The 25075-nt window shown below is 35.9% G+C and overlaps 1 protein-coding gene and 1 long non-coding RNA gene across 2 annotated transcripts in view; both read right to left on the bottom strand.

The window, feature by feature from the left end:
- LOC135135526 (choline transporter-like protein 1) overlaps window positions 1-17058 on the bottom strand; it is a 65827-nt gene extending 48769 nt beyond the window's left edge. Inside the window, exons 1-4 of the mRNA XM_064064593.1 lie at window positions 16937-17058; window positions 7120-7242; window positions 6455-6597; window positions 6191-6289 (exon numbers count right to left, since the gene is read on the bottom strand). Coding sequence (XP_063920663.1) covers window positions 6191-6289; window positions 6455-6597; window positions 7120-7242; window positions 16937-16972 — 401 coding nt within the window. The 5' untranslated portion in view covers window positions 16973-17058. The remainder of the gene's footprint in view (window positions 1-6190; window positions 6290-6454; window positions 6598-7119; window positions 7243-16936) is intronic.
- Window positions 17059-21979: 4921 nt separating this feature from the next.
- On the bottom strand, window positions 21980-24152 carry LOC135135229 (uncharacterized). Its single transcript, XR_010281474.1, has 2 exons — window positions 22352-24152; window positions 21980-22289 (listed from the first exon to the last, which is right to left on the bottom strand). It is a non-coding gene; the product is annotated as an uncharacterized LOC135135229 (long non-coding RNA).
- Between the last annotated feature and the right edge of the window lie 923 nt (window positions 24153-25075).

Here is a 25075-nt window from a genome sequence, read left to right as displayed (position 1 = left end):
CAGAAACTACTTCGGCTCCGGTTTTATTTTGCAACGGTTTTACCCATGCGTATTTAGAAAATACATCTATAACACTTAATAAATATCTTATGTTATCATTGTGTCTCGTTAAATTCCTTATGTCTATCAAATCAGCTTGAAAGAGTTCATCAATGTTTGTTACGAGATATTTGTTTCGTGGAAATCTCTTACGTATTTGCTTGTGCAACGTGTACGTGTCCTCGCCCTCCAACCACTTTTTAACACTACGTGATGGTACTTTAGCTACTTTAGACAAATTGTTTACGCCGGAAAAACTTGCTGAATCTGAAGGTGAGTAATAATGCCTTCGTAAAATATTATCCATAATTTTACTTAAATGAAAATTTCGACCAGCCCGTCCTTTGCCTTTTCGAATTAACACTTGACTGGGGTGTTGACTTCTCAGAATCAGCTATTAAACTAACAGATGAAGCCGGGGATGATGAACCTATAGGCGACAAATTCTCTACACCTGCATCAGTTGAGGACGATGAAGCGGCCGAATGGGTGTTAATATAACTCAGGCATTTTTGGTTAACTATTAAAACTCGCGGAATATTAATATCCCTTAATAGATCACCAAATTCTCTCCAACCTACTGGTTCAGTTTTTATTTTTGATCTACTGTTTCTGAAAACGTCGTTTACCAAGTCGGTTATATTAGAACCCAATATCGACTTTTCTCCGACACTGACAATCCCTCGAGTGTCCCAGGTTACACCGGCATCCTTTAATTTTTGGATCAACGTTGCAGCTTTCGTTTTATGTTGCTTAGGTACTGTTGCCAAAATTTCGACAAATTCATCGCTGTTCACAACACTGGGTGTTTTCGCGGATGTTGAAGACTTGGCGAATTCAGGAACCGTTTCCGTAATAGGGACTTCAATAGGCTTGCGAATGTGTTCCATTATATTTAAATATCTTTGTAAAATTTGATTATACATTGTCCATTTATCGGCATCATTCATATTTTTCGTATTCAAAACAGAACGCATTTCTTGATCTAACAGTGACAGAGTATCTGGTTGGTTGTTGCGGATTTGATGTGCTTTTTCAAAAATATGCGGATCCACCAAAATCATTTTTTTAGCGTGTTCCATTTTCGCTGTACACTATTTGCTTACAATCGCACTTAAAATACCCGATATTATAGGTGCGAGCAAGAAAGGAAGAAACGCACCTCCTTTTTGCACAAGTATTTTTTTCTTTTTAACAAAGGACTCACGAGGTTTTACCAGACACCTTAAAGTTTTCTTATGTTTAGATAATTGAAGTTTTTGACTTTTACTTAACGGCACTTTTCCTAGAAGTGTATTATGTGCACATTCACAGATGCACAGTACAAGATTTTTATCAGCCGAACTTAACACAGCTTTGCGATAGCAGGGTTTAGCTTTTCGCAAAAACTTTAAGACGTCCTCGTTTTTACGTAACAAACGCGACATCCCAATTAATAATGAAGATTATGTTATAGTGCGTCGATATTTATATCCCTTCTTCGGTAAGTACGCACACGCTGGTTGTTCATCAGGCAGCACATTGGTTCGAAATCTAAAATTTTCTGGAGTTTCTTGCTTCAGATCTAATAACAAATATCCATGCGGACGAGATGTTGCATCGTTATAAGCTTCTTGAATGAATTTTACGTCTTCAGGAAATATTTGTCTAGCTAAATGGATAATCTGAGCGCGATCTCTAGGATTTTTAAAATATATTATGTAATTTGAATTCAGCGAAATATCCCTTTGACCCTTGCCTTGGTGAAATAAGTTCTGTGTAATGTAAAATACACTGACTTTTCGATGATGACTACCTTTTGTAAATATATCGACTATACATCCGTTTGTTTCTCTCATTAAATCGTCTATAATGATTAAAGTCGGTTCTTCTCCATCAAAAGAATTTAAATCAGGCATACCTTGGTGAAATTCTATGTTCAATTGTTTCAACTCTTTATTTTCATACAAAAGCTGCCATTCATCAAAGTACCAGTGAATTCTTCCGAATTTTTCATCGCACATAATATTTAAATATTTCAAAAATCTGGTGACAAAATGTGATTTGCCACAGCCTGTCGGTCCGGCTATTATGCCCGTAAAAGGAGCTTTGAATCGCGGATCCATTTCTTTTTTTAAACTGTCCTTCTTCAACGAGTACTAAATTCAAATAACACAAGCACACTCACATTTCGACTATTTTATGTTTGTCTCTTGTACATTCCTTCCCACCTCCTCTTCCCTTTCAAGAAAAAATCAGTTTATTTATTTATTTATTTATTTATTTCCTTTATCGAGTAATTACAATGTATTACACTCGGCCTAACAATGAACAATTGTAATCGTTGTTTTCCCTAAAATATCCAATGCGGTTCTGAACATGGTACCTTAAAGTTTGTGGCATTTTTAACAATATTTCGTACAATATCGGACTGCTTTCGTAACGTTCCTCGATCATCTTTAGTATGGTTTGATCAAAATTTCGATCGTCGCCGCCTCCGTTACTCATAATTTCAAAAGCAACCGCGTCAATAAAGTTATCGTAGTCGGGAAAGACACGACGCTGAATGGTACATTGTTCTAGAGCGTTTTTAAAAAATTGACCAACACCTAACAGAGTTTGAACTGTTTCTACACTCAAATGTAACGCTTCGTATACTTCGTTGTTGTTGGCGATGTGCGTCTTGAATTGTAGCACTTTATTCTTACGCATATAAACACTGTAGTTGGTTAGTTCGCACAACAACACATCGTTTTCTACGCTTCTCACCAGCGGAATAAAGTCTTGCATTTTTTTCAAAAGTTCTTCAAATGCATTTTTGTCGAAGGTCGCGGCACTTGTCAACTCCCGGTTAAAAATTTTCGCCACTGGTTCATAATTACGAAGAGGCCGAACTCCAATACTTATGAATTTGTTTCCAGACTTTGTCAATGGAAAGGTTTTCTCGTTTAATAATCGGTACTTCTCATTTTTGATTTTACGCTGTTCCCCTGCTTCCAGTACTTTCTCCAATTTATCCGCTGCAGCACACATTTGCTCTTCTAATTCAGTATCGCCATCCCAGTCTTCGTATTGTCCCTCCGGCACTCGCTGACTATGACAAACATAAGACCCTTCAGAGGTCGAAACAGAATCTTCCTCGATGTTAAAACGTGAATCATTTAGAACCAGAGGCATGGACGGTGATTGTTGACTGGACTGTGAGTCTATGACTATTACTCCGGGATTCTGCGATGAGCATCTCTGTATTTGAGACTCCATGGCTATTACCCCAGGAATCTGCGATGGGCTTATCTGTGTTTGAGAGTCGATAACGTTCACTTCAGGGTTTGTCACCGTTTCCTGAAAACGAGCCTTCTTGCGACGACCTGATGACAATGACAATGATGTACCATCAGCGGAATCGTTAGTCTTCGAAAAGTGGTACGGTTGCACACGTTTCATGTTCTGAAATGAAAGAGTATTTAAAAAAAAAATTGGTATGAATGTTTTTTATACTTTTTACTTACGATATTTGGAACAGTAACAAAATTCACTGACACAACTATCACTTGACTACCTGGAGAAGCTTCTTCGAAGGGTCGACGAACAGCAACAAATATTCACCAACACAACTAGCACTTGGGGCACTTGGAGAAACTTCTTCGAAGGCTGAAGTGTTGTAGCAACTAAAGACCTGGAGGTCGGCGCTGAATTTATAAGGGTAACTTAACAAGTGAAAGCGCTAGTAATTAAGGTAGTAATTAAAAAAATGAGAGCGCTAGTAATTAAGGGTGCCATTAAAAGGTAATTAATAGGGAAGTAATTACTAGACAATTAATTAAAGTGAAAGCGCTAGTAATTAAAGGGCTAGTAATTAAGACAGTCATTAAAATTGAAAGCGCTAGTAATTAAGGTAATTAATATGGTCCTAATTAATAGACAGGTAATTAAAGCGCTAGTAATTAAGGGGGTAATTAAAAAGCAATCAAAAAGCAATTAAAAATCACTAATTACTCTCCCTTACTACTGCTGTTGTAGACAGGGGATGTCCTCAGGAAGGAGTTCTCTCTCCTGTACTGTGGGATACCGTCGTTGACGGCCTGATACGACGCCTCAATGATCTTGGCTACCAGACAATTGCATACGCAGACGATCTAGTCATTTTGCTAACAGGAAAAACGCAGATACATCATGTGAAATAATGCAAGCTGCAGTAAAAATATTCGAGGAATGGTGCAGCAGGCATACCCTCTCCATTAATGGAGAGAAGACGAAATTAATCCTGTTCACTAGGAAAAGGAAAATTGGCACACTACAGATGCCAAAAATATTGAACACAATGCTTCAAATTTCGGACGAAATCAAATACCTGGGAGTTGTATGGGACTGGCGACTGAATTGGAAGAAGCATGTAGATGATAAAGTGGAAAAAGCACGCTTGGCTCTTTGGCAGTGTCGTAGGATGGTGGGAAGGTCATGGGGTTTAAATCCCAAGATCGCCCTCTGGATCTACACGGTAATACTCAGACCGATGCTGTGTTATGGAGCTTTAGTTTCGTGGCCCAGAGCCAGACAAAAAACAACAGCCCTGAAACTTGAACACGTTCAGAGAATGGCGTGTCTCAGTGTTACAGGAGCAATGAGAACCACTCCCACAGCGGCTCTGGAGACATTTCTTTGCTTAGCACCTCTTAATTTTTACATAGAGGACGCGGCAATGAGGACGTCTCTAAGACTTCAGTCTCTAGGAGTATGGAACAAGCAAGGCCGCACAACGAAGCACACTCGAATCTTAACGGAGGCGTTCAACAGAATACCCTTGTTAAGGATGGGTTGTGACCAAATGGGCACAAAATTAATATATGAGAAGACATATAGAATATTAATGAATGATAATTCAGAAGGAAGAGCCGACATCGATATCTATGTCGATGGTGCCAAAACAGATAGTGGTTCAGGAGCCGGCATCTACTCCGAACAACTCAACACACAAATCAGTGTACCTCTCGGCACCCACACGTCTGTCTTACAAACAAAACTGATGGGAATAATGCTGGGAGCTGGAATCGTTGCTGAACGTGAAATCAATACCCATACTTACTGACAGCAAGTCTGCACTACTAGCCCTGGACAGCTGTATGGTTCGATCCGGGCTGGTTTGGGAGTGCAGACAAACGTTAAGGTATGTAACGCAGAGGAACAATGTAGAACTTTGTTGGATCAAAGGACACAGTGGTAACGAAGAAAACGAGAGGGCAGATGAGATGGCGAAGCGAGTCGCGCGCATGTCCTTCTGGGGACCCGAACCGGCAATCACGCTTTTAGTCGCCCTCTCTAAGGAACTCGTAAAGCAATATACCTATAGCCGCCATGAGCAAATATGGACGACGTTGAGCAGTTGTCGACAAAGTAGAGCTTGTATGGCGACAACAGACCGTAAGTTGACGAAATTTTATCTCTCACTTTCAAGGGACAAATTGCGTAGACTGGTAGGATTCTTTACAGGACATTACCAATTTAACAAACATCTACATATGATAGCAGTGGTAGCAGACCCAATTTGTCGTGGATGCAATGAAGAAGAGGCACATTCTTCTCGAGTGTCCAGCCCCAGCTCCCTTCAGGGAATCCATACTAGGGTACATCTGGCCTAGTATGGCAAAAATCAGGGAGTTTCCACCCTCTGCATTACTCAAGTACATTCAAGCAGTTGGGTGGTTTGACGAGTAAAGGAGCGGGAAAACACCCTATGGACTTGGGGAAGGTACAATGGGCCCAAAGGCGAGACCTAAGTGCCGGCTGGCTACGATCAGCCCCCATAAATTAAAAATCCAAAATCCAGAATAAAAGAATAAGCGAAATATATGTATTTTACTAGCAAAATTGTTGTTTTAACGCAACTGTTTTTAAATTTATAATCATTATTTTCTCTCTTTCTGTTTAACCGACATTTTTATGTACTTTGTTCTTCATGTCATGTTCATGTTTGACAACTGTGACAATGAAAATATGGTCTGAACGAAAAACCATTTTTATGTATGCAAGAACTTTCTACCAAAACACATTTTTAATTTTTTGGGTTTTTTTTACACAATTCACACAATCCACTAATTAAAAAAAAAATGAACATTACTTCTGATATTATTTTGTATTAAAAACGAATGGTTTTTTTGGAAAATTTGTTTCTTACCTGTTGTTACATTTGTCCACACATCTGTCAGGTTTATACACATATTCGTTTCGGTCATAATAAGAGTCATAGACGAGTGTCCTTTCATATAGCAAGAGTCTAAAAAATATAATAATCTTACAAAAATGTTATTTCACTAGCAATTCTAAATAAATTAAATTAAATCCTGTTAGATTTGAAATTCCACCGGGCAATAGCTTTTTTTACCGCGAAAGATTTAAGTAATAATGTGTGAAATTTAAATTTCTTATTAACATTACTTACGGTTTATTGGTCATGTCTTGCCCTGAACAAGAAATTCCATCTACTTTTTCATTTTTTGACCCACATAAATTCCCACATTTGTCGTAACCGTGTATAAATCTGTCCATATTTGAATTACATAGAGCATAGATCATTAGCGATAGCTAGAATTGAAACTATTAAATTAGAATAAAACGAAAATTAAATACATGTATTAAATTAGAACCATTATTAAAAATTATGAATTTTAAACATTACAGATGCGATTTTATTATTTCTGTTGCCAATAAATGACTAGGGGAGTGTGGGGTTATTCCAAGTTTTAGCTATAAAGTCCTACATTAGCTCAAAAAACGAGACTAGGATCTTTCATCCAATTATCTGGCGACAAAAGATTGAATTATTATGCACAGTTATTGACCCACCCACGAAAATCATATTTAGCATGGATTGCTGTGAGGAAAACAACATAATACTGTACCGAAATAAACGGCTATAGGTTTTCTAGTATGTGTGGGTGCTCCAGAACAAGTCTAGAAGCGGTGACGGCGACCTTTCGACTATTTTAAAATCTCATAAGCTGTAATATTTTTGCCAATCTTCAGGGAGATACGTAGATTTTAATGACTTTGCTACACGACTTTTTATTCGATCATATGGTAATTTGTAATAATAAGTAAAGTTACCAAAACAACAACGCTAATTCCAAACAACACAAGAAATGCGACATCGGTGGTTTTTCGTCTTTGAGGAATTTCAAGCAAGATGCAAACTTCAAGAGGAACTTGGCTTCTTCTAAAAGTAGTTACCTAGAAAGGAATGTAATAATTTAGAATTTTTACAATTTGTAAAAAATTATGTGTTTGTAAATTATGCATTTGGTAGAAACGTTTTATGTACACATTCAAAAAAATAATAATAATAATAATAAGGCATTTATTGCTCTACAGATTTTGCCTAATTTAATTACAAAACAAACACTAAAAACATTGCATACCTTATTTGAGCACTGCTACATAACATAGATCGATTTAAACGCACACATAAGTTCACGGACTGACGCCTAATTTGTATTGGTACGAAAGAAACCCATACGCCGCCCCGGTACGACGCCTATGGGTTCTAGTATTTACGGCGATAATGACTCATCGTCGATGACGTCACCCGGGCAGCGTTCGCATAAAGACAAGCCTGGGGCGGGTTACTGGAAGTCTCGATTGCGGCGTTCGCGAAAGGAAGGTCTGGAAGCGGACGTCGCGATGGATTCCAGAAAGACCTCGATTGCGAAACATCGAGAAGGGAATATGGGTTTAAATGGAACGAGGTTATTCAGTTGAGTCTGTCAGCGAAGAGTCCAGTGAACGAATTCAGTTGCGCCGGGATTATTTTGTACATAATCGCTGTGTAGGTAATCAGTCTTGTAAATTCGAGTAATTAAGAAATAAATTGTTGAGTTTAACCACGCCGATTTTAATTCACCGATCAACGTAACAGTATTACACATATGTGAGATACAGAATTGAAATACCTTATATATGGGAGATTTAAAACGCATATTTGTTTTAGATTTGCGTAAATAGAATTTTAAAATTTATCTTAATTTTAACCGAGGAACCAAAATAAGACAAATGACCACAACCAATTTTGTCAGAAATATTAAGTACAGAACTTTTATTAGAGTAGTTTCAGCCGAAACGTGACATTCAGGACTGGAGGATTGTGATTACAACTCGTGTTGGTATAAACACCAATATTCTGAAATATAAAAGCTTAAGAAATTGTCTCTCAACATTTACCAATCTAGTCGTGTAACAAAAGTAACAGGAAACCATATTAAATTACAATATTCCAATCTTGAGGAATAGGAATAGTAGTTTTAAGTTGTCCGCAAATAAAAGCTTTTCACATTCAATTATGTTAAACCCGAAGAAGCTAAGTTTATTTAAAATAATTGCATGATCAATTTTGTCGAACTCCAGTCTATGCATATGATGTGTTAGCGTATATTTCGTCTTGAAATTCCTTTTTGAAAATATTTTTTTTAAGCTTTCTGCATTTAGTTCTCCTACATGATCAGCTAGAGCTTTGGCGTGAGTTCTGACAATATTTTCAACTAAATGCACATTTTATAGCAGAAATATTAACAACCTGCTTTCCAGGCAAGGAAAATGTTTTAACATTGACTCCACAATGAAAATTCCTCCTGTTTTAATTTGTCGAATGACTCATTATCCAAACCTGCACACGGTAAATAATATTTCGAGTGATAACTTTTGATGTAAGCGATATAATTAAAGCTCATACCGAGAAATTGGGCGATAACATTTGCGGCATTTAATAACCTGCCTTAAACAAGATTATGATAAACGAACTAACAAACATCGCGCAACCTGCCTACATCGCCTTCCTAGAGGTGAACACTTGTTTATCGTTCAGTTAGGGACTTCAGCAAAAAAAGTGCAGAAAAATCACAAGTAAAAGCAGAAAAAACCTCTGAGTACGAACAAGTTATAACTACAAAAAATGTTAAAACCTAATAGAACGAACCTAGGTTACCCTACCCATATTACGAACGTCAAAAACAGCTTTTGCATACACTTCCAGCTCGAAATTAGCCAATTAAACTCACAGAAAGCACTAGTATCTAACTTAATTTCAAAAGATGACTCAAAGCGAGAGATGACTTTTGTAATTATGAAAAATAAAAACCCTAAAACTTGAAAACACATATAATTCAATCTTAAATCTAAGTACTCATTCACAATGGGCATAAAGCATAAGAATGTCATAAGCATTAATGCATAAAAATTTATGTTTAGTGCTCTATGCTTGTAAATAAACAATGAGCATATCCTTGTGCTTTATGTCCATTGTGAATGAGCACCTATGCTAGCTCATTGTGAACGAACACAAGCATAGAGCACTAAACATAAATTTTTATGCATTAATGCTTATGACATCCTTATGCTTTATGCCCATTGTGAATGAGCACTAATTTTCAATTGGGTGTGTAATACTGTGTATTATTAAGTTCTATAAGCAACTCATTTTACTTGTAGATGAGAGATTTAGCGGTGACATTGTAATACCACTTCAAAGCATCTAGAATTCTCAAAAAAGCAGACATACCAATCATGAAGTGTTTCTGATGTTACGTTGTCAGTTCACGTCTTTCGGTGTTTATTAAGTACTTATTAGTTGTAAATCAGTTTTTTTTAAATCATTTTTTTAAATCAGTTTTCTGTTATATATCACATCATACTGCGGAATCTATTTGAAATTTTATTTTAATCTACATTTTTAACAACAATATGACTAAATAGTACTAATATTAATGGTATTTAAATGTCTTACGTTTTCTGTTTTTCTTAATGTACGTTGTGTGAGATATTCCAAAAATTCAAACTTTCGTAAGTCAGATGTACAGGCTTTGAACTAATATCACCATTCATAATTTCAGAGAATAATAATCTACAATTTTGCCCCTCATCAATTTAGTAAATCTCTCTGTGTGAGAGCCAATGACCCGGGGGTGCCTGTTTTTACCCCCTCCGCCTTCACGGGCTCGGTCGGGCCACCACCGGCTTTGAAACGGGGAGTTGATCTGTATCCTTCCGATAATAAACACCAAATATTTATCTCGCATTCCGCTGCTCTTATTTAACAATCAAACACAACATACAACTTATTCATATATCAATACAAAATCGTACATGGTCCTTCGAGCCGGATCAGCGGCCGCGAGTGTTATATAATAGTGCAGTGCGCCCTATTTCGACACAAAGTTATTCAAATCGGAAATATTGGTCAACCGTCATACACAGATTTTTCTGTGATTCGTCGTCTACAATTCTGGGGACATCAAGGTAAGCTCCAATTCTTATAATATCGTTGTGCATTTCTTGTACGTAAGATGACGAAAAGCCAGGACCAAACAATCAATAAATTCATAATTCTTCTTGATAAATTAAACACACATGAGATTTTCGTTGATGACGAAACTAATCATTCAAAGGTTGGACAATTAAAGCGTCGCCTACAGGACGTTGAACAATTAAAATCGGAAATGGAAAATATCAGTTTGCACTATGGTGCCAATTCTATAATAATAACTTCAGAAGATGAAAACGAGTCTGATGAACGGGTCGAATATAAGTTTAGGGATGTACTGAATCAAATATTTGAGGTGCTTGGCGTATATGATGATTTGGTGACAAAGGCCTCATCTCAATCATCTAGTAGTTCATCAACCACATCGCATTCAAATCAAAATCTTAACGTAAAATTGCCAACTATTGAATTACCTAAGTTCAATGGGGATTATACCGAATGGGCATCATTTTTTGATACTTTTTCTAGTTTAGTTGGCAGTAATGAGTCATTATCCAACTCTCAAAAATTACATTATTTAAAATCATGCTTGGAAGATGAACCCAAGAAAACTCTGGAGTCGCTAAAGGCCGACAACACAAATTATGCAATTGCGGTTAAATTATTGAAAGACAGATACGAAAACAAGCGCTTCATCATTAACAATCATTTAAAAAATATCTTCAGTTTGCCTTTTGTTAATAAATCGGACTGTAAATCCTTGCGGGACTTTTTAGATACACTAAGTATTAATTTAAATACCCTGAAAGCGTTGGATCGCCCTGTCGATCAATGGAGCGATCTTATCATTTATAGTGAACCAAGAGTTATAAGGTTATATGGCCATCATAAAATCATCCCATTGTGTCGAAGTTAAGTTGTCTACAATAGAAAAGGTTTTAGGGTCGTAAATAACGTGTCCACTGCAACTCGACCGGCTCTGGTGGGTTCGTTCAGGGCCGCCTTACTCTAAATATGAAAATCCACAACTCCACTATTTCTTTACTACCTGCAGCCGCTGAGGGTTCCGAAATAATCACTCGCTTTGAAAGCCGGCCCTGTTAAATAGGAGCAAGAAATGTTTAGAAGATGATTTATTGCCAACCGGTAAGCTTAGTGCGAACCACACAAAGGGGGTATTTATTTGCGGTCAACTACTTTTATGATGGCCATATAACCTTATAGGTCTTGGTTCACTATACATTGTAGTTTCAAAATTGGACCATTTTTCTAGTTCCACATGGGAAGAGTCACTTGAACCCAATAACATTCCGTCCCATACAGATTTAATTTCATTTTTAGAAAGGCGATGCAAAACCTTAGAATCGATAAGCATCCATAAAATTAATAAAGAAACAAAATCTCTCCCTCCTCAAAAATGTAACATTAATACGCCGCTTAGAAAACGTGTGTTCCATACTTCATATTATAAGGCTCAAAGTAACAAAAAGTTAGCTTCATGTTTTATATGCGAAAAAAATCATAATATTTTTAATTGTGCTGATTTTTTAAAGTTAACCCCCCAGGAAAGACTGCAACACATAAAATCATTGAATCGTTGCAGTAATTGTTTTAGACAAAACCATTTTACGAAAGATTGCACTATATTTGGCTGCAAACAGTGCAACAAAAAACATCACACTCTTTTACATATTGATGTAAAGGCTAGTTCCAATGCGATTACTGATCAATTAGTTAATGATATCACGGATCCTGGAGAGGGGACATCTCATTGTAATTTAGCGGTCTCAAACAACATACTTTTATCAACAGCAGTAATATTGGTTAAGGGTCCCACAGGTAAAATAAAAGAATGTCGCGCATTATTAGACATTGGGAGTCAATCTCACTTCATAACGGAAAATTTATGTAAACAGTTAAATTTGAAATTTCAAAATTCAAATGTGTCGATCCTAGGAATAAATAGCCAATCAAGATTGACTAAGTCTGCTGAAGTTGAGATCAGAAGTAGATCAACTGATTTTATTTACAATATTAAATGTTTGGTTATTCCCAAAATTACCGAAAACTTGCCTTCTTATACGTTCGATATAAATACTATCCATTTACCCAATAATTTAGACTTAGCGGATCCGACTTTTAATGTTTCATCTCCCGTGGATATATTAATTGGGGCCGAATTATTTTTAAACCTGCTTACTTCCGGAAATATAAAACTCGGTAAAAATCAGCCTGTTCTACAAAATAGTGTCTTGGGATGGATTATCTCAGGTAAAATTCCGAATTTTAATAATAAACCCTTGCACTGCTACAAAATAAGTTTGGAATCAGCTGTTACCAGGTTTTGGGAAATAGAGAACGTTGAACCCGAGGTAATTGTCCCTTCCATCAATAAACATTCTTCCAAAGACCTTTGCGAAGCCCACTTTTATGACACTACCAGCCGATCTAAAGACGGTCGCTTTGTTGTACGACTTCCGTTTGTCGGGCAAATTCCAAAATTGGGAAATTCCCGTGATGTAGCCATGAAACGGTTGTTGTCTCTTGAACGGAAACTCTCCCGAGACCATAAATTAAGAGCGGGTTATTTGGCCTTTATGCGCGAGTACTTGGAATTAGGTCACATGGAGCCAGTACCTGCCGACGTTTCGAAACATTCTTATTACCTGCCCCATAGTGGGGTCATAAATGAAAATAGTTCTTCAACCAGACTACGCGTTGTTTTTGACGGATCGGCAAAAAGCTCAAACAATCTTAGTTTAAACGACAATTTATTAGCAGGACCCGTTTTGCAGCCTGATCTTCTTACGATCATTATTCAATTTAGACTGCCTCAATTCGTAATAACTGCGGACATATCCAAGATGTACAGGTGCATTTGGGTGCATCCTGATGACCGTGTATTTCAACAAATCTTATGGCGAGAATCTCCCGATTTACCCGTAAATACATACCAACTTAAAACCATCACTTACGGCCTGACTTCCTCTTCTTACCAAGCCATTAAATGTCTACAACAATTGGGCGCAGATCTAAAGGATAATTATCCATTAGCACACGACGTCATCATGAAGTGTTTTTATGTGGACGACATATTGTTTGGCGCAAATACCATACCCGAATTAGCGCGGATTAAGGACGAATTAAAGACAGTTCTCGGGAAGGGGGGATTTTCTCTAAGTAAGTGGTCATCTAATTGTGCTGATGTGTTAAAAGATGAGCTTACTTCCAATGAGTGCATAATAACGGACAAACAGCTTGAAAAGAAAACTCTGGGTATTCGCTGGGACAACGAATCTGATAATCTTTCATACACACATTTTAACTTTGTTAACGTCAAGCCCACCAAACGTACTATACTTAGCGCCATTGCTCAATTATTCGACCCCCTCGGTTTAGTTAATCCTGTGGTAACAATGGCAAAAATAATAATGCAACGGTTGTGGTCGTTGAAAATTAACTGGGATGACGAAATTCCCGATAATCTTAAAAAAGCATGGACTTCCTTCTTACGCGGCTTGCCTTATCTAAATAAACTTCAGTTTCCTAGAACAGTAATTTGTCGTGATGCTATCAAAATAGAAATCCATGGATTCTGCGATAGTTCTGAACAGGCTTACGGTGCAGCAATCTTTGTTAGGTCCATTGATTCCCAATTAAATATACACGTCAATTTGTTATGCGCCAAATCTCGCGTGGCGCCATTAAAAACCATCTCTTTGCCCAGACTTGAATTATGTGGTGCGCTTTTGTTAGCCCACTTGCTTGTAAAGGTCACTAAAACGATTAACATTTTACCTGAGCAGTGTTTCTGTTGGACGGATTCTCAGATCGTTTTATCGTGGTTAGCAGCTGATCCAGGTAATTGGAAAACCTTTGTCGCTAATCGCGTTTCTGAAATACAGCAGTTAACTAATAATTGTCACTGGAACCATGTGAAAAGCAGCGAGAACCCGGCCGACATAATAACTCGTGGTGCCTCTCCTAGGGAATTATCGACAAATACACTGTGGTTTAATGGTCCAGCTTGGCTGCATAAAATGGAAATTCCGATTGTTAATGCCTCTAATGTAGACAAGTGCGACTCCTCTGGCGAAGGTTTACTGTTAGAAAAACGCTTTGTTTCAACTGCAGTGCATCTACAAACCAATTCTTTTAAAAATGTTATCTTTGACCTATACTCAACCTTTGGCAAATTAAAAGTTGCAATTGCGTGTTGGCTGCGCGTTATGAAAAACCTACGGAATAGAGCCAAAAAACAACCGGAAATCAGGGGCAGTTTAACAACGCAAGAATTGAAACATTCGGAAATTACGATAATCCGATTAGTTCAAAAGGAGGCATTCTCCTCCGAAATTCATCAGTTGTCTCACAGTAAAAAACTTGGTAACAGTAGTATTTTACAACTTAATCCGTTTCTAGATGCTAATGATTTGCTCAGGGTGGGGGGTAGACTAAGCAATGTCAAAACTTTACCAATTGATAAAAAATTTCCCATCTTGTTGCCCAAACATTACATAACCGAATTAATAATACAAGATATACACCAAAGCCTACTACATGCGGGGCAATTAGGTACTCTTGCGCAAATGCGCTTAAAATATTGGCCGATTTCTGGCAGGCGTCAAGTTCGCAAGGTAATTGGTAAATGCTTAAAATGTTATAGGACCAATCCAAAACCTTACAGTCAAATTATGGGAAATCTTCCCGAAGAGCGGATAATGCCCTCACGTCCCTTTTCCAAGGTGGGGGTTGATTTCGGTGGTCCTTTATTAATTAAAGAAGGCCGCGGAAAAAGGAAAAGAACCACTAAGTCCTATATTTGCCTTTTTATTTGTTTAAGTACAAAGGCAGTACATCTCGAACTGGTAGGCGACCTGACATCCGACTCATTTCTTAGTGCCCTGAAACGATTAATTTCGCGCCGCGGAAATGTCTCTTTCGTTCTTAGTGACAATGCCACTAACTTTGTAGGCGCGAGAAAAGAGCTTCAACAATTATTTAAAAGCGAGATTTTTAAAAATAAACTGGCAAACGAAAATATCATGTGGAAATTTATTCCTCCTCGAGCCCCAAACTTTGGTGGTATCTGGGAGGCTGGTATTAAATCAGTGAAAAATCACATTAAGCGCGTAATCGGCGAAAATCACCTTACGTATGAGGAGATGTACACGCTGTTGGTCAGAATTGAAGCGGTACTAAACTCACGCCCCTTGACGCCATTATCGAACGATCCGAATGATCTCTCGGCCCTTACGCCTGGCCATTTTTTAATCGGGCATCCGCTAACCGCCCCCGTAGAAAAGGATCACACCGCCATTTCGTCCAATAGGCTGTCTCGCTGGCAGCTGATTGAGGCCTGCCGCCAGCATTTCTGGAGACGTTGGTCAAAGGAGTATTTGACTACGATGCAGAGCAGGGCCAAGTGGCAGCACACATCCGCCAAAGTTCCGGAAGTTGGTACATTGGTGATACTAAAGGACGACAATCTACCGCCGTTACAGTGGCCGCTGGGGCGTATTACTCAATTACATCCTGGAAACGACGGCCTGGTGCGTGTAGTGTCAGTGCGGCATAAAGGTGGTGTAGTTAAACGTGCAATTACGAAAGTGTGTGCGTTGCCAATTGATTAATATTAATCAATCCATGATCTATATTCCAGAAATCTGGACATTCCTATTCATTTCTACTTGTGTCTATAATTTGCTTGCTTTTTTGCACTTTTGTTTATCTGTATGATCTGTGTAAAATATTATATGCATATATTCTGTATTTCGAAACACTTCTATTGTTTCAAGGTGGGGGGTTATGTGAGAGCCAATGACCCGGGGGTGCCTGTTTTTACCCCCTCCGCCTTCACGGGCTCGGTCGGGCCACCACCGGCTTTGAAACGGGGAGTTGATCTGTATCCTTCCGATAATAAACACCAAATATTTATCTCGCATTCCGCTGCTCTTATTTAACAATCAAACACAACATACAACTTATTCATATATCAATACAAAATCGTACACTCTGAAAACTAAAATACTTTTTATATAAATAAAATACGAACTTTTTTTTTTCAAAACATTCATGAAGAAAAATAATAATTGTATTGTATGATACATGATGTTACATATTATCTTGTATATAACTTACACATTCTTAACTAATCCGATTCTAAAGGCACAACAGGCAGAGTTTGAGCATTTAGTCTTCAGTAAACAACAACACAAATTTTGTGTCTATTTTAATTTTTATTAAAATAATTCTGGTTAAATACGTCTGTCACATACACTGTAACATAAAAGGAGTTCGTTCCTTCGGAGGCACTATTTTTTAACAATTAACAACAGCTTAAGAATATTGAAAAGTAAGAAAACGACGTTTAACTAAAGAAGCCAAAGAGGCATCCGTTTCCGGGTAGTTAAGTCGTGCAAAACTAGGTAAGTAAGTAGGTACGTAGTTTCTTAAAAAAAAAATATGTGTTGTAAAAAAAACGGTAGGGTACGGACGGGCAATGTGGATAGGTCGGGCAAAAAGAAGAATTCGTCCTGTTTAGTAAATAGATTGTCGGAAATGAAAATACGTTTAACTGGAGGTTTTGAAAAATTTGAAGTAAATTTAAATCCTATAATATACCTAATCATATTATATTCATAATAATTATTTAATATTTATATAACTCACTTCTTCTACAACAATAGGTTTTGTGGAACTAGCCATATTAATTATTATTAAGACAACACTATAACAACCCACAACAGATTGTGTTAAACACTTTTTTCACTAACAAATTAGATAATGTCTAGTTAAGGGTGAAGTTTCGTTTAAAAGTAGGGATATTCGCATCATCCTATTTATACTTATCACCATGTTTGAAATATAAAATTTTGTAATTGCTTAATTACACTAAGCTAGCTTATCGAGATGGATTTATATTTGAAAGTTGCGTATCTTATCAAGGATGCCGCTAGTTAACTCTGCGTATTAGCCATCTGGATGCATATAAAAACAGTATTTTGATGTTATTTCATGCAGTACTGCATTTTTAAGGTAGATATTTGATGAGCAAAACATTTCAAAGAATACCTCAATTATCTAGTTTTTTTTGCACTATTATGGGTTGCGATGCCAGGAGTGAGTTCGAATTTCATTCTCATCCTCGTTACATCTTTTTTTGATCAAATCAAGAACAGTTCACCCCATTTGTTCGAAAATTACAGTAATGTCACACTGCAAATAATTTTTCTTATAATAACTGTTCCTCACCCATAATAAGTTTTGCTGGATTAATCAGTCAACTCCTCTGGTTTAAGGAGACAAAATCAATCAAGTTTGATTTTCTTTTATGCGATCGCTGACACTTGTACGTGATTATAGTCGAAGTATAAACATAAATACTCGAAGTTAACCATGTAATTACTAAGAGTTCATTTTCCCTTTAGTGATCTGGTTTAAATATATTTTCTATCAATCCCACTTGTGGGTACCTTGCAATTTGTGTCCCTATGGCGCGGAGGCTGCAGGGGATGTTATTTACGCGTTATTTTACTTTATAGAGCTTATCATAAATAAAAAATCGCAAAATCAAATTTCATAATCTTTCAAAGAGTCGAGATTTGTAAGTTCTGCCGAAATAAACTTCCTCAGGGGGTTATGATTATGAAACATCGGTAAAACATGAAAGTAGCCAAATGGATTCTATTACAATAGGTACTTCTCTAATTTGCACTCCGAAAATCAACATACAGCTTTGTTTGTATGTATAAGTTAAACGGAACCCTCTATATGTATGTTTGAAAATACTTTTAGGTCGGTTGAATTGCGTTGAAGAAATTTTTTTGTAGTCTAGAGCGAATGTTTAATTTTCCACCCTTCGACCGTTGGTACATACACCACGTATGAATCTATTTTACATAAGTATTTTGGCAAGAACGATGAAATTTGAATTCTGTGTTGTGTCATTAACTGCCGACAAATAAAATATTTTCGAAAGACATATTTAATCAAGTTTTCTAATTTGTTTTTGGCGAAACATTCATAATTTTTTATTTATCCACACATCAGCGCGAAATTATGTTCTGCTAATGAATAATGTTGCAGTATTTTAATTAAGATTCATTTAGTGTGCGATGCGTCGATAAATAAAAACTCTGCAAAAATGTCTGCTATCGTATCGGCCAGAATTTTTTGTTCATTTTCCGCGTTACGCGAGCAAAGGAGTTCTGTCGGTTTTGACTTTATTGAGGGCGGCATATACGGTGTGTAAATTAGTTTGTTTAAGTGGTTTATTTTTATTAAAAATAATTGGGTTTCGGGCTTAAAGTGAAAGATAAGTGTTGTGGTTGTGATGTACCCATGGAGGAAGAAGTTTGTAAGAATCGGAGCGGAAGAAAAGGAAATCAGGATTTAAAGGGTAAGTGTTGCTATTAGGCTTTATATATCGGTCTATTATTCAATGTATTGTGCCGTATTTCTTTAGTTGTTTTATTCTAAATTGATGTAAAAATACGGATGTTAAGCGAGAAGTAGCTTTATTGTTCAAATCGTTACTTACGACTTAATAAATTTGATTGTTTCAACAAAAACTCAGATATTTATTCTTTAAAACTGGCCTTTTCAGCTGGAATATCTAATAGGCTTTAATCAGTGTTAATTATTTAAAAATTAAATTCAAGTTTGATTTTTGTCTCATTACTGACCGTCTTTACGTTTTAGTAATATTATTTATTGCCATTATCGTTATTGTTTTGTGAAACATTTAAGTTTCAGAATTGTTTTGAAAACATTTTTGCACTTGGGACAAATTTAACTACAACTAAAAGAAGTTCACTATAAATCAGCAAAACGTTTCAGACAATCATTTTAATTGAAAACAGTCAGTAATCTTCAGTATTTAAGTTTATTGGGAAGTGTTTCCTGAAATTTCGGTTAAATTAGATATACTTTTTTAGACTTTTTTAGAATATTCTTAATTTCCAAACATACTGTAGCAGGGTTGTGTTTATTAAACTTTCATTTCTGTTTATTAGCGAATTTTTAGGCAAATATTCTCCGAAACACTTTTTTGGGTGTATTTTATTTTTGTTGTATAATTTTTTTTCTGTTCATCTTCACCGAGAATGGCGTGTTGTAACTGTAAAATTTTGCATAGAATTTATATTGTGATTTCAAAACTTTTTCTAATTATTATTTTTTAAATCTTATCTATTTATTAAACCTGTGTAATGTTGAATTTCACCGTCACTAAAAATTAGTATCTACAAAGTTGATGTTAATTTCTATGATAGTTTTCTTCGTGTACACAAAAATTTCATGTGTTTTTTGTTTCAATGGGTTCGTAATAAATGAAGATGAGGGGATTCGCTAAATTGTAGCAGATGAAGAAGCCTAAAGGTTAGAATTTTGCATTCATTTTAAATTGGGTATTGTTTTCTTTATATTTTTTATCTTTTATGAAGGCTATTTTGACCGGTAATATTGTCTTATTTTTGGGTACCAATTGTTTTCACGTCTTGCTACATATTTTGTTAGTATTTAATTTAATTTTTTAGGGACTCTTATGTGCATATGTTCAAACGATTTTTTTCTTTCGATTTTTCGTGCAGGAAAAAAAACGTTTTTTACATTTTTTTTCCAAGAATATTTAAATTATAGATTATAAATTGTTGATAAGCCGTTTCATGTAGTGTTTGATTCTGTCCACAATCTATTTTAAACATACTACATAGTACATAAGTATATGTAAAATAAGGGTCGGCGGTTTTTTAACCGGCCGACGAAAGGACCGGCCGGTCAAATTGCCCGTAGGGTGCATGAGTCCTTTGCTGCGTGTCAACAATACAACCTCATTTTAATCTCTATTTTTAAAATTTCGGTGTTCTAAGTGATCAATTTCTTTTCATATACATATACAAAAATTGATAACTGCATAATGACAGGCAACAACTTGCAACACTTGCGTGTAATAAAAGATGCAACTTTAGACACAATATACTATTAACTGTCTCCCAAATTATGTAAAGACGGCTAGCTAAGTATATATCAGTTGTGTTGTTCAAAAAAAAACAGTTAAGATACACCTGATATACAAAATGTTATACTCGTATTTACAATGTTGAAGATTTTATTAAATACGTCACCAAGTTGTCTCGAGAAAGATATATGATGATAAAAATTAATAATAATAATAATAATAACAGCTGATCTACATAGCAGTCACGAAGTTTGACGGTCATTTCTTCGTGAAACTTTTTTTTAATTTCAAAATAATATCCGATAGCAATGTCTGCAGTTATTACATTATATGATGTATTTCTAATAGAAACTCTGTCACGCCTAAAATTTTAAATTTTGTATTTCCTGTAGTTAGTAATGACAATAACGATAATACATTTGGCGAAACAATCTAATCACTATCAACCTCGCCCACTTTTCTGACAAATAACACTGATATAAATTATAAAATTTATTATCTTTCCTGCAGATTTTAATCTACACTTTCCCAATCGTAATGATTGATCAGTGATCACGTTTGTTTTTATTTCTCGAGCGTAAGCCCAGGAAGTATAATATGTATAGTAATAGAGTCTATCGGGCGAATAGCCAGTTACATAGTTTCTCGACATTTCATGACCCCTAGAGCGTCTATGTCGATTTTTATTAGACACGTAATCTCCGAAACTACTGGACTAATTGTTGTCAAATTTTGTATGTTTTTAGGAATATTATGCAGATGGTTATGTCAAATGCTAGCCAAATTTTTGCTAATCATTGACACCAACACTGTGATGGCGTGACCTTGAAATTGTATGTAGTAAAAGGGTTTTAAATTTATAAATTTAAAATAACTTATTGCGACACGTGCAATTTATGAATTTGTATTGAGTTTTTCCCAGGAAAAAATCACAATTGTATAACAACATTCTGCACTTTAATTTTGAATCCGCAAAACCGAATGGTTTGAAATCTTGCAGACGTTTTAAAGTTGTCGTAAGCATGGTAAAATTTTAATCAAAATATATTTGATGACGTCATCTTAAAATTTTGCCAAATAAATCCTATTTAAATTGTGCAAAATATGATGAGAATATAAGACTGTTGTTATTAGTATTACACACTACATCTATCGAAATTGATGTGTCCTTGCTAAAAAATAGTGATGACGTCATCACAAAATTTTGTAACCAAGAAAGTCCTCTGAAACATACGCGTAGCGCGCTTCTTTCCATTTACTTCAACATTACATACATATCTTTATTATTTTAACTTATAGAGGTTCTCATAACAATAAAATTCGCAGAATCAAATTCTCTAATTTTTCGAAAAAGTTGGATAGGTTTTATTGTATTACAGGTGCAAGAAAAATCCTATCGAAATAACCTTCGACCGACTTGTTTATGCTTAATGCGATGATCACTATTTTCCACAATAAGTTTTGGATTGTTAATTGCAAGTAAGTCGCATTTTATCTAGCATCTATTATCCGTTCACGATCTTTATATAGTAGGGTTGGCCATGAAAATCTACTGAGTTTGTTGGTAGTCGATGCAGAAGAATAAAAATTCCCTGAACTTTTTTCGTTAGGTTATATTTTATTAAATTAAAGGTTAAAAAATATGCCAGAAATATAAACACTGTTGCCGATACTTTCAGTTTTCAGTATAGCAATGACCAAGTTAACGGTATCCATTTCTTAGAAAGCATAAAACTTTAGGCTATTTAAAACAGTTATTCGGCTTTTTGTAAGTGTTTATTTCATATGTAAGGAACAAACACTAAAATTGCACTTAAACATTGTTTTTATATGAATGGGGGTTCTACGTACGACTATTGTCGCATGCCACATTTAGCATCTCATCTTTAATTCTCAATCATCAGTTCGTTCTGCTCGCCCACTCTTCTTAGAAATGGAAATTTCGACCTTCGTGAACAGCCTATTTCCATATCTTCCAACTTCTTTTTTCACTTTTCTAAGATTACTAAAAGGGTTGGTAAAAGACAACAACCTTGCTCTAGTGCTTTGATGGGTTTAGCTCTTCTAAAACATTTTTCCGGACTTAAATTGAATGATTTATCTATATAGCTATTACTAATGCTTACTATACGCCTTCTCCAGGTCCATGAAGAGCTACAAAAAAAAAAAAAATGAAAATGCTTAAAATTTGGTGCAAAGTAACAACGTGGATGATCTAACTAAAATTATACTTATTTTGTTGTACGTCAGGTAGTTTTTCACATACTACCTTGGTAAATTTAGAACGAAAGATGCGTAAAAATATCACCCCCCGACAAGCTACAATTCACTCCATTTCCATTATTTCGCTATGACAATCTGTATCATCACCGTCATTTTCTTATTTGGATTCTGAATCAGATTCACCTAGCGAAATAATGAAAGGAGGTATAGACGCGTACGAAAGATTTCCCATATTTTTTTCCCAATCTGCCAAAATAAGTTTTTCACAATGTTTACAAAAATTTTGCCACATGCTTGGAGTACATTTAGAAATCGCCTCAAACCATAAATTCTCCACCCTATTTTTTAATGAAGGTTGAGAATTTATGTTCTTGTTGTAATAGTTCTTACAAAATCCCCACGCCATTTCAATTGGATTATATTGACAATGGTACGGAGGTAATCTAAGAACTTCATGGCCACTTTCTCTGAATGTCTCGTCTACCAAATATCTTTTTTTTTTCTATTGTTTCTGAAGGGTTTGATTAAATCCCAGAACTGTTTCTTCGAAAATTTTTTGTCAGATTCAACACTATGTTTAAAGAGCCATTCCTGCATTTCACATTTTTTACTAGAAAAAGTGGGTGGTTTATCTAACTGAACCGAATGATACGGTGCATTGTCTAAAACCACCACACATTTTTGGTTCAACTTTGCCAAAGCAGGAATGAGCTGATTAACCACCCAATTTTGAAAAGTTGTCCCGTCCATCGTTTTATTATGATAGTCTCTATCGTTATTTTTTTAATTTAAAAAAATGTTACAACCATCCAAGAACCGCGTTGAACAACCCGCGTGGAGAATAGTAAACCTTGATCGTTCACTTTTAATTTTGGTAGGATTGCTTTTTAGATCAGTATCGTGCACCCAGCGACGAATGGACGACCCATTTTGATAGATCCATGTTTCATCCAAATACACGAAAGTCAAATTTTCACAAGAATTTAGAAACTGTAAATATGTTCTCAAAAAAGTAATTTTGGCTGCAACGACATGTTTTTGTTCACATAGAATTTTGCGACCATTACTTCCCTATGTTTATAACCCATTGACTTAAGAATTTTGTATAATGTGGTTCGCCCCCCTTTAAATTCCAACTGTTCCCTAGAATATGCCAAAAGAGTATCTACAGTGAAATATTCGTTTTTTTTCATGAAGTTGCCAAATTTGTTGTTGCAGGTCTTTCCGAAACATATAATTTGTAAATAAATCCGTTAGTTTTCGCTTGCCAGATAGTGGTGTTTTTAAATTCTCTTTTTAAATTTTTAAATAATGTCGCAATGATCTGTGAATCTGTCACAATGATAAATTATCTATGCTGACAAAATTAAAACATTTGTTTGTTTGATTAAAAAATTGGGTCTAATAATTCTGATCTAATAAATGAAGTAGAAAAGTGGCAATCCAGCTCAAAGCAAATGTCAATCAGACTACTGACAGACAAAAAACTAAATCATCAAATCAGTTTATCCAACTTAAAGAAAAAAATATCAGAGCCTACTTTACTATATAATGATCGCGAATGGATAATACTTCCAACCAGCCCCGTAGCTACGGGGGGGCAAGATGGGGCTGAGCCCCCCCTAGCAGTTGTGGTTGCCCCCCCTGGAAGACTTACACATTATAAATTTCAAATTAGTTAGTACTAAAATTTCAATATGTATAATGCCGATTGTCTAAGCAACTTTACTAGCCCCACCCGCCCGCCCTTTATTTTCTTACAGAGTATGTTATTTGGCAATATCCCCCTAACGTTGATGTTGACCGTATAAAAAAAATGAACTGTCAGGTCACATTTTATTCCATAGCCTACTACTAAACATGCAAAAAAATAAACTCAAACAAATTGATTGTTACTTATTAGTGTTATTGGCCACTGTACGAATTTTTGAATGCAGTACAGCTGTTTGTGAATCTACATTCTCTGTTTTAACCAGAATAGATCAATTTAATAGCGTAAAAATCGACATTTACAATTATTTTAATGCTCTTTCAAATGTAAAAAAGTAGTTATCTGAGTGTATTATTAAAATATATATACATATTTACATGAAGCCCCCTCTGTCGACAAACTTGCCCCCCCTGAATAAGTTTTCTAGCTACGGGGCTGCTTCCAACTTGTGTCACCGTACTTAGTGTTTAAGTCCTTCCGGAGTCTGTGGAGGACGGGGTAAATTGCGTACCCTCCTGTCTTTCATGTCCCATAGATTTTCGATTGGGGATAGGTCAGGAGACCTTGAAGAGAGAAGATTGACTTCAGCTTCTTCAAAACGATCGACAGTAACTCTAGCAATACGTGTTTAGGGTATTGTCTTGTTGAAAAGTAGGATTTTGTAGGATGTGAAGCTATGAAAGAATATATTATCCATGATGTACCTCAGGGCGTTCTTGGTTCGAGCAGTATGCAAAATGAGGCATCTATCAACTATGTTGTACTGGTGTGTTCAACAATTAACCATTAGGGGACTAGTTCGAAAATCACGGCACAATAGAACGGCTGAATGTAATTATCAAGTCACTGAATTTAAATTTACACTGTATATTCATTGACATAGGAATTTTCTAAAGAGTGAATGAAAAGAAAAATA

This window comes from Zophobas morio, unplaced genomic scaffold (assembly GCF_036711695.1).
Source record: "Zophobas morio isolate AGI-343-1 ecotype UQ-CSIRO unplaced genomic scaffold, CSIRO_AGI_Zmor_V1 ptg000024l, whole genome shotgun sequence".
Taxonomy (NCBI): Eukaryota; Metazoa; Arthropoda; class Insecta; order Coleoptera; family Tenebrionidae; genus Zophobas; species Zophobas morio.
This window is presented reverse-complemented; position numbering and strand designations above follow the sequence as displayed.